We start from the raw sequence: 13,854 nt of genomic DNA on the forward strand, positions 1-13,854 counted from the left end.
TTAATTAGCTGATTAGAGTGTGGTACCAGGTGCCATCAATTTTGAACCTTTTCACAAGATTCTAATTTTCTGATATGATGAATTTGAGATTTTCATTTGTTGTCATTTGTAATCATCAAAATTAAACGAAATAAACATTTGAAATATATGAGTTCATATGTAATGTATGAATATAATATACAAGTTTCACTTTTTAAATGGAATTACTGAAATCAATCTACTTTTTCATGATATTCTAATTTTATGACCAGCACCTGTACATACTCTAAACATGTAGGACATAAACTTATTATTAATGTAAATGTTGGGTATATACATATTATCATTATCAACATCCTTAATTATTAGAAAGTTAACGTGTCTTCCAAAACATTTGTAATATCCTATTATATTAAATAAGATTCAACTGAAAAACAGATTTGACCTGAACTGCAAATGAAAGCGGTATTTACTAAAGATTTTATTGTTATGTTTAACCTTCCCAACATTTAGAAGATGTTTGTTTTTATTAGCAGGTTAATATATTAGTTAATAGATAACTAATAGGAATACTCTACCATTAGCTGCATCGTCTCTGTTCAAAGCCATCAGGGAATCACTTAGAGCTGGAATCAGGACAAATTGTTTTATAATGTGAAATAATTGGAACTGGCATACTTACAAATTTTAATCACAAAGGGAAAAGTAAAAGATATTAAAAAAAAATCCATATCTGAGTTTCAAAAGTGAACAGTCCTATGGTGCTTTGTGTTACAAAAAAACCCCCAAAAAAACAAAACAGAATAATAATTGATTGTACCCTTAAGTCAAAACAGCAGATGTAGGCACAAGCTTTTAAATAAAAAAGGCCATTTATTAATTATCATCTTTTAACATAAGTAAATTAATCTCATACCACCTGATAAACTGCCCTTCTTTAATCGAGAAAGTGTTAGATAAAAATGCCTGCAAAGCAGAGTATAAATGTTTCTGTCATGTACAGTTTTGTGTGGTAATGTAAAACTTCCCTATGTTTTGCTTCCAAGGAGCCAGCCTTTCATGCAACCTGATCAGTAGTTCTCCTGGCTTTCTGTGGGACCTTGGCTGTTTTTTACGATTTTTTCTGTCCAGTCCTTGTATCGGACAAGGGAAGAATTTTGTGCAGTGCAAATGGTAAATGGACTGTACTTATATAGTGCCTTTCTAGCCAACCAGGCTACTCAAAGCGCTTTACAACACAATCTGCTCTGATTTACCCATCCACACAGCACTCTACTACATCTCTACACAGCTAATCTGAATAAATCATTCTATTGAGTCTAACCAGAGCTTTAAACTCCATACATACACTGATGCTACACTAGTGTTTGATTAAAATTTGATAATAGTGGACAAGTGGGAGACAAAAGAAAAAGTGTCAGGTCTACAAAAAAATATACAGTAAATGAACGATATCTGACACTCATATTTTAAAGAAACGGTGGGTGGGGGTGAGGGGATCCATCAAAGATCAGACACAGAACCTGAGAGATGAATATGCTTTAGCTAACAGCTCCTTGAAATCACCTTGGTCCTGTTTTATGTGTTATCTTTGGAACATTTTCGTAGACTGGTCGGCAGAATTGGCACCAAATCGTGTCTTTGCGACAGGCTGCTGGTAACAAAGTGCCTAAGTATGCACTAAGTTGTCTGTCATGTTTAGGCATTAAGTTTCAAAGCTTTTTTATGCCCAAATGATTCTTTTGTAAGAGTTGAGTGGCTTAACAAACAAACAAAAAGTCACTCAAAATGGTCAGGTACTGGATTGGAAATAACTGGACTGAAATTGAGCAAAACGGCAGCCAATGTCCAAAGAGATACATTTCAAAAAGACCCGCAGAAAAAGCCTGAGGAACTTCTGAACAAGAAAGATGCATGTAAAATATAAAAACATGAGGAAAACCTCAAAACTTTTGCACAGCACTATATAACAAAGTGACAGCTATGCAGGTATCTTACCAATGTGTTTATGGTGATGTTTTTGAGTAAAATAAAAAAATTAAAAAACATGACAATGGCAAAACTGTTTCAGGCAGGTCAGGAAAGGTGTTCTCTATACAAATGAATTACTCCTCTCGATGAGGACTTTTAACTTTTCAGAAAAAAAAATCCCAAAACATAAAATGACTCCTTTGAATTTTTGTGAGAATCCATAAAAAATGAGGAGTGCGGCTGTAAATTTATTGCAATTGGAAGCAGAGCCCATCAAGCACCGAAACAAATGGGAGAGAAACAGACATGATTCAAGCAACAAAGAATCAACTGACATATCACACAGAAACACAAATATATCAAGAAGAGACATGCAGGTTTAAGTTTTATATTTATTGCACACACAGACATGCTGCTACCAAAGATGATGCATTTCAAACAAATACAGGTCCCTCTACTGGGACAACAACCTCCGTACCTTTTTTTAAGAATGTCACTACTCTTGAATTGAGTGTTATACTATCCATTATGCATTACATCTCGATTATCGTAATTGTATTTCATTTTCAACTAGCTGCTATGATTAGTACCGTTATATAGACCAGGTTCTAAAAAAAGGGGATACGTCAATTGATAAAATTCTGGCTCGATTGAGCAAATACTGGAGGCTATTTTCACTGTGCCAGTAGTGGAGGAATGTTTTTCCTAAACGTCACCCAGATTTTCAAAGGATTATTCTGCTTGTGCAGTTTAAAACCTCATATTCCCAAGAACCGAGTCATGAAAATATTCAAGGTGAACACAAAATGACAGCATGCTTCAAGTAAATGCAGACGATGAAAATAAAGCAAATGCTTTTACATGGGAACCCCCCCCCCCAACACACACACACACACACACACACAAAATATAGCTGTAACTTGAAGATTGCACATTGGCATGCAGAATAGCATAATGTTACACAGTATGTGGAAAGGAGAGAAAAATTAGTTTCATGCATGCACAGAAGATCCTAACATGCAGACTGGATTTACTGACACCAGAAAATAAGAAATAGGAACATGCAGACTTTGAATTAGCAAAGATGAATATTATTAATACAACCACAAAAGGCATGCAAACACTTGTTTATAAAATATTGAAAATGAAAACAATTTTTGTATGACAAGTTTGTTTTTTACCTTCACTATCTGACATTGTGCCCTGAAGATCATCCAGCAGTGCATAACCCCTACCCCTGGTTGGTTCTTCCCTTATATGTTGCTGCTGCTGTGAATCCTGCAAGGACAGGCAAGAACCGAACTGGTCCCTCGAGTCAGCTGAAATAGGGGGCAGAGGGCCAGCTGATGCCCGGGCCATGCCCATAGGCTGCCCAACAGGGCTCAGTGGACTCTCTTCCTCCGAGTTCTGGGCCACTATAGGTATTCGTCCACGGCCACTTTGCACAATAGGAAGGCTAGTGGGTTTGGTGCGACCAGAAGGGGTTTGATAACTTGGACCATCTCCCGATGTTTCTCCATCTCCTTTAAGCCTCAGTGAAGAACTCGAGAGGTCCCTTTTGATAGATAAGTCCAGGCCATAGCAAGATGTGGGCCTTGATGAGGGTCTGGAACGACTACCGCTAGGATAAGCCGAGTCTAAACCCAAGCTCTGGCCTAAGTTCAGTGACCCAGCCAAGTTGGCCCCCAAGGTGGACCCAAGGTACTTTTGCTGCTCTGCAATATTCTTCCGAAGACCAAAGGTAATCTCATCCTGCATGAGCCGACTCGATCTTGGGGATGCACTGGTGGAGCCCAGATAGCTGGTATAATCAGTTTCTAAGCTTCTGCTGTCGGTCATAGAGGAATACTTGGAGATTTTAGGATCTAGTAGTGGAGTTTTATGTTTCTGGTACAACATAGACGCTGGGAGTTGTTTGGCTGCCTGCTTCTCAAGAGTAAGTCGACTGATGCTGTACTTTTCTGACTTAGGATAGTGTCTTTGGGAGTAACTGGAAATACCAGAGCTCGGGGTATAGTAGTGTTGGGAGAGACCTGTCAGTTGTTCTAAGTTTTCTGTCCCACCGGTACTTCTTCTAAACTCTTGTTTGAGCTGCTGCTTCAGCAGTTTTAGTTCATATGGCTCCTCCATTGTATCTTCTTCATCGGGGGTTTTTCCAAACGTATGGAGTCTGGAGGTGGAGCCCAGGTAGTCGGTAGACCCAAGATCAGCAGCACTTCTACGCAACAGCTTTTCTGCCTTAGCCAGCTCCCTCTCAGCCAGACTATAAGATGAAGACAGTCCTGTAGAAGTCTTAGCTAGCTCTGCAGCATCTTCCAGCAACATATAACTCTGAGGTGTATGATGATCTACATCTGTATAGTAAGAATCTGAGACAGTTGACATTGGGCTACCTGCTATACTTCCCACCTCCAAGGCTCTGAGGTCAAGATGGTTACCATATTTGTCATACTTGACGCCAAGGTAAGCTGATGATGTAGGATCAGGTTGACGGCTAATTACTTCATATTTAGTTGCGTCAAGTTCTGAGAGAAGGGCTGCTTGCCTGGCAGCTTTTTGCTGTAACAAAAGCATCTGGTGGTAGCTCTGCTGTTGGGAGGTAGTGAGGGAAGGAACTGAGGAGTAGATGGAATGAGACTGGTAAGATTGTGGTGTCTGGTAGATTGACTGCTGGTACTGGCTTTGAGGATATTGGTACTGAGAATATTTTCCATATTCATGCTTGGTCTGAGGTGGGACAAACTCATCCAGTTCTGCATGAGGAGCTGTCCTAGGACGTTCAAGACCAACACTTTCAATTTCCTCATCTTCACCACCTTCTCGGACACTCCTAGTCTCTCGAATATTACTAACCTCACTGTCTGACATGTAATCTCTATCCTCTGCAACACTCTGAAGGTAGGCCCTTTCCCTTTTCTCCCTCTCCTTTAGAAGTGCATCCTTTCTGCGATTAATTCCCATCTCTAAGTATCTAAGCTTAGCATCAATCTCTTTCTCCTCTTCATCTAATTCTGCTTGTCTTTTGCGGAGTTTGGAAGACTCGCGCTCCACCAGATCAAGCTCACGATCAATATCTTGTAAGATCTTAGCACGCGCCATGTTAGAATTGCGGCACATTCTTCGGCGAGCAGAACCAGTGGTGTATGCGGTCTGGCCACTGGTTGTTGATTCTTCCTCGGATGGTGGATTGGGGAGAGTTCTCTTCACCTTCTTTTGAGTGCCTGTTGGTGTGCCACCTGAGCCTTTTCCCTGTAAGAAAAAAAAGATTTTAGATTTGTGGAAATTCAACTGAATAAATCCACTTAATAAAGAAGCCAATGGGTTATTTAGTCCTCATAAGATGAAAAATTGTTCAATATACATGTAAATACTTATAATGGCCATAATTTAAAATGTATTTATACTGTTAACATTTGCCTATATATAGTGTATAGATTGCTTTATTGAATAAATAAAATTTCTTATTCACCTTTTCAGGGTTGCTGTAAAATATATATTCCAGCTCATTAAAGTCACTTGTATTTTATAGTCTAAAATATAATTAATTTGTGCACCTTTCTTTTATTTACAATATGTAATATAAAAATGCAACATGTAGTAACAGTACTCACTGAATGGCCATCACCATACTGGGTGCCTGATGCTGCTCTTTCCTCTCCTGTTGGACTCATGGGCTTAGGGTCAGACATGGACCGCTGTATGGTTTTGAGTCCTCTGGGACTTAATGGAGATGTTTTTGATGGGTCTGTAGAGTCCCTTAGCTTTTGTGGGCTTGTGTCACCTAGTGACTTATCATAGGATACAAACTCAAGAGATTTGCTCGGTGAGATACAGGGCGATATGGGGGAATACAACACTTTGGGAGACTTAGGAGGGGCCTGAAGAGAAGAAAACTCTGGTTTAAGGTTAGAGGATTGGGCAATTTCTAAGGGAGTAGGCCGTTTCTTTGGTGAGGTCCTTTCTGAGTCTGATAACTCCATTCTAGTGTCCATTCGAATATTTCCATCTGTGTCAGTTTGAATAGAAATTTCAGTGTGGGCTTGAAGAGACACCTCTGAATGCCCACTTCTATCACCTCTGGCAGTACGTGGACGACTTTGCCGGCTTCTATTCTGAGCCTCCCATTCCTCTTGATCCTCATCATCAGTCTGTACACAGCTATCAACACTCTTTTTAGCACTTTTCTTTTTTCTTCCTGCTGTGTAAGCTTTGCTAACAGCTTCATCCTCCTCATCTGTCTGGCACCCACTATCGGTGATCTTTCGAGAAAGTACTGTGCCATCAGGCCCCAAGACAATCGCCTCCTGTATGCCATGCCCTGGGATGTCCCCACCGGGGTACATCTGACGAAACTTTTGCTCTTCAAGTTGTATACGCAGCTGTTCTTGAAGTTTCTGTATCTGCTCAAGTTGCTGCTGCTGCTGTGCATAGGTTTCTTTTTGCAACATGAGGTGAGCCTGTCTTTCTTCTTCCTGCTGTGCCAGTATGTGCTGCTTCATAGCTTGCAACTCTTCTAATTCCTTCTGAACCAGGAGCTGTTCGTGTTCACGGAACCGCTGAATCTCTTGCCGCTCCCATTCTAATTCTTCAGCAAGGCGTTGCTGCTTGAGCTTTTCCATTTCTAGCCTCTCACGTTCTGCCTGATACTGACCATCCCCAGGAATCATGGGTGAGGAAAGAGCCTCAAGTGAAGCAGCAATAGCTTCCAAAGATGCATCAGTATAGGAGTCAAGGGTTAATGATGTTGTTCCTGTAGAGGTAGCATCAACACAAGTAGTGCCCCCTCTAGAGATCTCCAGATTTAGTGGAGCATCTCCTTGTTCTTCTGATGTGGTAGTAGGAATGGTTGACAGAAAACTTTGGGATCGTGTAAGCGGCAAGTTCTGGAGGTTAGACAGGGACGGCATGGTGTCACTTGTGTGCATACCTGCAACAGCATTATATGTTGTACTAAATATAGATCCAGGTTGAGTAGTAATGGCATATGTAGATGGTATTGGTGCTGCAACAGATGAATAAACCACTCCATTTGATGACCTCAAAACACTGGTTGTGCCAAAAAGTGAAGTGACATCACTTGTGACACCGGCTTGTGACTGGGGTGGGATTGTCATTCCTGCATAACCCCCTTTCTTGGAGTAGTCAACAGCTTCACCTGTCAAAAATCAAAAGTATATTTTCAGTCCAAATATGGTAGACCTTTTTTTTAATATTGAAGCAAGCCATGCCTTATTAAAATTTAAAAAATGGTTAAATGAGAAAAAAAAAAAAAAAAAAAACAGCCACAGGCACATGCAAAAATTGTATGCTGAAAGAAATTAAATGAAAAGCCCATGCAAAACACATGAAAAATGGAAAACAATTAAAAAAAATATGCCACATTAGCCATAAATAAGTGGAGGCAGTTCAAAGTGACATTTAAGTGACAGGTCTGCAATGTCACAGCACTGACCTGCATCTGATATCTTTGCTGAGGTGAGATCTACTGCACCTTCTGTTGTGGTAATGAAATTATAGCTGTTCTTACTTTTGTAAAGGAATAGGCCAGCTTCTGCCAGGTTGGTGTCTGACATAGATGGTTTAATTCCACCAAACCCTCTCATGCCATAAGGTGAACGGTCATATTGGTAATGATCATCACGATATCCAAAACGATCTTCAGGTAGGGGTGTGGTAGGTTGCTGTGTAGCACAACTTCCTGCAAATGGGAGTTTGTACACGACATCACAGCATACGGCTCTTTTCCCTGCTGTAAGATCCACTGGTTTGCCATCATCTGTGATTACAGCTGTAACAACATCTGCAGATGTAGCATCCACTGACACCACAGTATTGAAAGGTTTTGATGTGCTGAGATCAACAGCTCCTGCCACTGTGGTTCTTCCTGGAGTTAATCCATTGGCAACGCAGCTTGCAACAGAAGTGGGTCCAATAGCACCTGGAGTGGCTTGAAAACTTCCTACACTTGTGTTTGATCCAACTGAGAGGTTAATTGGGATCTCTGTAGCAACAAGAGTGGGTGGCTGAGAATCAACTGGTCTATATATAATTTGAGAAACTGGTTCAAATGCTTTGTTTTTAGTTAGCTGAAGGGGCACTGAAGACGTTTGAGAAATCTCAACATTGTCACATCGCTGGATCGTGGCAGCACAGGTCACAATGGTGATGCTATCAGTTACAATAGACACAGTGGAAGATTCAGTGCTGAGGTTGACCACAGGTGATTGGACTGCACTGTTTTGTCGACTGACTTCACTTGTAAAGGACGGACATCTTGAATCTGGACCAGTAGACAGATCAACACCATTCATATTTGATTCTGAATCCACCTTCACAGTTCTAAGATCTACAACCTCTGAGGGTTGAGAGGCCTGTTCATTCAGTGCTGGCGTCTGAGGCTTAGCTTTCTCCATTGAGATTGGGACACCATTTGCCCTTGGAGCTGGTACTGGTGGCGGTGTTCTCTCATGAACAACAGAGACAGTTGTTCTTTGAACTTCTGTAGTAACCACTTGAGAGATGAGGTTAGGCATAACGACAGGTGGCTGTGCTGAGGCCGATATGGCCTCAATTATATGACAAGAACTAGATACGTGTTTTTCTGGGCTACAAACCTTTTGGCTTTCAATAGATTCCGTGACACGTGTGTAGGCCAGAGGCACCCTGGTTGTTTGAGGCGAAGTTGGGTGTTCATGGTGTTGTGAATATGATTGTAGTTGAGGCTGTGACTGGTAATAACTCTCAGGCTGAACTTGCTGTGAACGAGGTGGTGGCTCAGGGCTGGATGGAGCTTGAGTTGTGACACTGTCTACAGGAGAGCTAGGCTGCGATGGCAGTGTGATGACCACATATGTGTCACGAAGATTGCTGGCATATCTTGGAGAAGTAGGAGACTTTGGTGAGGACTGAAATGTCTTTCTCTCTGAAGAGGGGCTCAGATTGAGGACTGTGTCACTTTGACTAGTGGGAAGTACAGTGGGTCTTGGCGGATACGGGACATGAGCAGGTGAAGATGGCTGTGAACCCGGCTTTGGTGCAATTGGTGGTTTGGCACCATGTCCTTGTCTGTGACTGTCCCCAATCCCTGGAGGAATGGCTGGCTTTGGAGGAACAGGAGGGGGAACGTGAGGTTTATATGTTGGAGTTACAGTTTGTCTTACAGGGGACCCTTGTGGTGTAGTCATAGTTACTGACTCTGTCTTTTTCAGAGGAGCTGGGGCCTGCGATGGGAGAGGAACGGGAACTTTTCTGGGGAAAACAGTTGGTTTTGGTGGAGTGGGAGGAGGCAGTGGTGGTGCAACGGGTTCTTCTGATTTTTCCTGAGAGTTAGCTCTACGCAAGACATTTGGCTTAGGTGGGACAGGAGGGGCTGTTGACACCACACTGGTTATACTAGGAGTGTACTGTGGAACTGTGGGCAAAGGTGATACACTAACAATCACAGGGGCTGTTGATCTTGGGAATGTACTTGATAAGTCTACAAGATCAACCTGGGATATTGTGATTGTAATGTTAGGTTGCTGATCTGATGTGGATGATGGAGAAGACTCAGAAACCTTGTTTACAGGCCCAGTTTCCATTTCTGGTTTCATATCTATCTCCTGTTCCTTTTTAGCTGTAGTTTCATCATCAGAGGATAACTCTCCTGAAGAGCACTGTGTCACCTTTAAGTCTGGAATGGGATGAAGAGCCTTTTTGGTTGCAGCAGTTTCCACTTCTGGTTCAGGCTGAGTTGGACTTGTTCCAGGAGTCAGGACCCTTTTCATTAGCTCTTCATAGGCAGCTTCAGCATCCAACAATGGCTTCCCATCTTTGCCTAATGTTACTGTGTTACTTTTGGAGAATGCATTCTCAGCAGGTTGGAGCACAATTTCTGGATTAGGAATTTCATTTTTTGGCTTCATGTTTTCATATTCCTGCTCAAGCTGAATGAATTCCTTTCTTTTCTTTATCATGTCTTCATAAACTTCATCAGGAGACCTTAGCTTTTTAGGCTGAACAGGAACTGTAATTTTCTCTGTCTCTTCCAAATCAGATGAATTGTCAATAAAAGTTGAGTAGGCATAATCTTCAATAAGCATGCTTCCATAAGCAGACTCTTTTTCAGCTTGAATTTCAACATTATCAGAAGTTGGGGACTTAGCCCTCAGCAATATTTCTTCATAGGCCTCATCAGCAGATTTGAGAGTTTTTTTCTGAAGCTTATCAGCATTTTGATCATCTGTAGGAGAGTGAAGAGACACTGATATGGGCAGCTGATACGTTTTCTGGACTGCTGCGATCTTTGCAGCATGGATTTCAAACCCCTCGGGATCCGATTCGATACTTGGGGAAAAATCAGAGCAGGATGATCGTCTGATCTCCTCCATTTCAGCTTCTTGCCTTTGTTCTTCAGTTGGTGAGGCATCTTCAATAGGAGAAAGGTTACTTGGTGGCGTCTTTGAATGCTCTCGCCTTCTCTGGGCTCGAATCTCCTCTTTGTCTTTCTTAGACTTTTTTCCTGAGCCCTTCTGTTTTTCTTGTTCCCTGAGTAGTTCTTCCTCCTCCCGTAACTCTTCTTCCTCAGAAGAGTCTTCAATAGTTGGCAGCATTTGACCAGCCTGTCTATGTTTGGCTTTCCGGTGCTGTTTACCCTCACTGGTACGGATATGGCTTGGACTACTGCTGTCACTGTCTTCGTCCAGTGATGAGAGAGATGTTGGGGATGTCCCCGGAGTGAAGCTCGATGCATGCAAACTAGATGACCCCTCACCCCTGGACCTGTCATCTGGAGAGTCTGTCAGGCATTCCATTTCAGGCTCTCCATCAGCATTGGGTATACGTATAGGGGTGCTGGTTGCATTAAGCTCCATAGTTTGGAATTTGCGAACTGCAGCACTGCTTTTATGCTCCTCTTCTTTTTGTTCTTGTTCTTCCTTTTTGTCAGCATGGGATTTATCCAGTGTGGCTGTAAGTTGTTTATCATCATCATCATCTGGACTTATAGTGGTTTTCTTTGTGAGTCGTCTGGCTTTTCCCGATGTGCTCCTCTCTACGGTCTCGGCTTTCTTTTGTTCAGTTTGTTTCTTCCCATCCTCTCTGATCTTTTGTCGGACTAGATTTTCTTCGTCAGATGGGGAGGCGTCCTCATTCTCACTCATTTCTATGATCTGTTTTCTGATAAAATCCTCATCCTCTCCAGACATTGGGCTTTCTTTTCCAAAGCTTTCACTGCTATCGTCTAAGGAATCTGCCTTGACTTCCATTGGCACAAGGAGCTTTTTCTTTGTGGTACTACTGTCATTCTTCTCCGAAAGTCCTTTGTCCTCTTCTGAACTTGGAGAATCAGGTGAGAGAGGAAGAACCTCTAATTTACGCCTGGTCTTTAGAGTATTAGTTTGCATTTCCTCCTCCTGTGTGTTCCCCTGGGCCTCAAGAATGGGAAGGACAGAGCTTTCTAGTTTTGACAGATCTGAGGGGCTGGTGGGACTGACTTCCTTGACCTCCACTTCTTTTACTTCAGGCTCTTTCGATGTTTCCATTGTTTCAATCTGATGGATTGAAAAACAAACAGTTTTTTGTCACTTCATGCAATGAAAATGTCAATATTTTCAGAATGTTATTCTTTCTCAGTCCACACATAAATACACATGTTTAATAATACACAATTAATGAAAATAAGGGGTTAATGATCCAAACTACTGCTACATTAGCTAAACACTATTGTCACCTTAGATATTCCTTCTTTATCGTTTTGCTTTTCCAGAGGCTTAGCTTTAGATTCCATTTTCTTCTCCTTGTTCGCTTCATTTGAGCCTTCATCCTGCTCACAAACTACAGACTGGATTTTAGGTTCAGCTACAAGGACTGAAGGCACCAATACAGGCAGACTCTCTGACACTTCACCCTTCTTTGATGCTGGGCTGACTCCTACATCAAACACTGTAGTGTCATCTTTGTGGCACTCTGCACTTGCCTCAGATACTGAAATAGTTTCCTGGCCGTTGCCAACAACAATCTGTGACTCATCCTTCGTCCTGTCACTGTCTCCTTCTCTGCCCTTGATTGACAGCTCAGAATTTTTCGGAGGCTCATTTTGATTTTCAGCAGCACTGCTTGCCATTTGTGAACCAGCCTCTGCCTCACCAGGGGAGCGTTTCTCCTCACAGGTTTTATCTCTGAGTTTTGTCTCACTAAGAACAGCTGAATCTGACAACAGTTCTACACTTTTCAGTGGCAACTCAACACTGACCTTTTCTTGCTCTTTTGGTGCAAGAGGTGGAGGATCAGAGATAACCACTACTTTGTCAGATTTGTCATCCACCTTTAGCATAAGATCTTGAAAGGTTTGTTTCTCATTCTTCAGTAAAACTTCCTCTCCTATGAACAAAGACTTTTTTTGTTCTTCCACGTGACTGTTTTCAGCAGGCTCAGACTTTCTTTCTGGTTGCATCTCTTTATTTATCAGTACTATATCTTTTGAAATTTGCTCTGGAACACTCGTAATTGGCTCTCCTGACTTTTCTAATTCATTTCTCTCCATTGGAAGGCCAATATTTGCTGTGTCAGTACTAGTAACTGCTTCACTTGAGTCTGCTGTTTTATCATCCTTACCCAAGAGCTTTGGATCATCTGCCTTCTCAATTGTTTTGTGTTCAATTGCCTCCTCTTTCAAAGTTTCCCCTTCATTAGTTTTTACCTCTGCAGCTCCTACATTTATTTTACAATGAAGTGAGCCTTCTTTATCGGGCTCTCTGTGTATTGTCTCCTTATTTGTTTCCCTAATATCAATAATTTTCAAGGGATCTGTATTTTTAAAAGTATTCTCTTCCTGTGCATTCCCAAGAACTTTGGATTCTTTCTCCAACAGAGCCACACCAGGAGGTGTGTTTACTATATCAGGTACTGTAGGTGCCTTCTCTTTCTCTACGGGTTTATCTCCCATTTCATTTGTCTGACACGCCCCCTCTGAAGCTGACATAGAATGCTCTTTTGCCACTGCTGAAGAGCTTTCAAATTCTGCACACTTTGTTGGTTGTGGTTGGAATTCTTGCTCTGTCTTGTTACATTCAGGGGCATCAGCTTTGTCTGTGGAGCCGACAGAAGATACTGGTTCAGTTACTGGAATCACATTTTCAGTTACTGCATTTGTGACACCTAATTCAGCTCTGTCTGCCCCAGGTTTTTCATTGATCTGGGTTTGGTTGATATTTAATGTATTCTCTAGTAGAGTTGATGGAGTTTGCACTGCTGGGAAGACTTGGATTTTTTCTGTTAGGGGTTCTTCAAGTGTCACCTCATCTGAATTTGTTGTCACTTCTGGGAGCTTTTCTGGATTTGGCTCTACCTTTTCATTATCTGCTGAGGGAGTTCCACCCTCACTTTGAGTAATCTCAATATCAGATTTAGTTTCTACCTCTACACTAGCCGTTTTCTTGTCTAAATCTGTGTTAGTCAATTGAGTTTGTTTGTCACCTTCCACAGAGGGGATACAGTTCTCTGCCATATTCTCAGAGGTACTCTGTTGCTGCTGAACTGCTTGGATTTTACTCTGTTCTTGTTGCTTGACACTGGAAATCTCTGTGTCAGGAAAAGGATGATCCTCTGCTGCGTTCTCAGAGCTACTCTGTTGTTGCTCAAGTGTTTGGATTTCACTGAGAGCTGACTCCTGTGTTTGCTGGTTAGAATGAGATGGTTCTGTGTCTTCTGCTTTTTTCTCAGAATTGATCTGTTGGCGCTCAGCTGTGTTACTCTCGGCTAAACTCTCTGAATTAATAGGGTTGTTTTCAGGCTGATTTTCAGACACTGATCCATCTACTAATGGCTGCTTTGATTCTTCTGCCTGTGGTGCTTCCTGTGAGCTGTTCTCAAGAGTACAGGACATATGTTCAGGTGAAATGGGTGCACTATCAAGTATGGTTTCGG

The 13,854-nt window shown here is 41.8% G+C and overlaps 1 protein-coding gene across 4 annotated transcripts in view; it reads right to left on the bottom strand.

The window, feature by feature from the left end:
* The window catches only part of pcloa (piccolo presynaptic cytomatrix protein a), a 53,409-nt gene that overhangs the window by 22,803 nt on the left and 16,752 nt on the right, over positions 1 to 13,854 (bottom strand). For 3 of the 4 annotated variants that reach the window (XM_037981215.1, XM_017414801.2, XM_037981216.1), the window contains exons 5-8: positions 7,403 to 11,480; positions 5,562 to 7,105; positions 3,132 to 5,199; positions 558 to 605 (exon numbers count right to left, since the gene is read on the bottom strand). In XM_037981215.1, the coding sequence (XP_037837143.1) occupies positions 558 to 605; positions 3,132 to 5,199; positions 5,562 to 7,105; positions 7,403 to 11,480 (7,738 nt within the window). Of the gene's footprint in view, positions 1 to 557; positions 606 to 3,131; positions 5,200 to 5,561; positions 7,106 to 7,402; positions 11,481 to 11,659 lie in introns of all 4 variants that reach the window. The other variant, XM_017414798.2, reaches the window with a different exon arrangement.

The sequence above is a fragment of the Kryptolebias marmoratus genome, linkage group LG18 (genome assembly GCF_001649575.2).
Source record: "Kryptolebias marmoratus isolate JLee-2015 linkage group LG18, ASM164957v2, whole genome shotgun sequence".
Classification (NCBI taxonomy): Eukaryota; Metazoa; Chordata; class Actinopteri; order Cyprinodontiformes; family Rivulidae; genus Kryptolebias; species Kryptolebias marmoratus.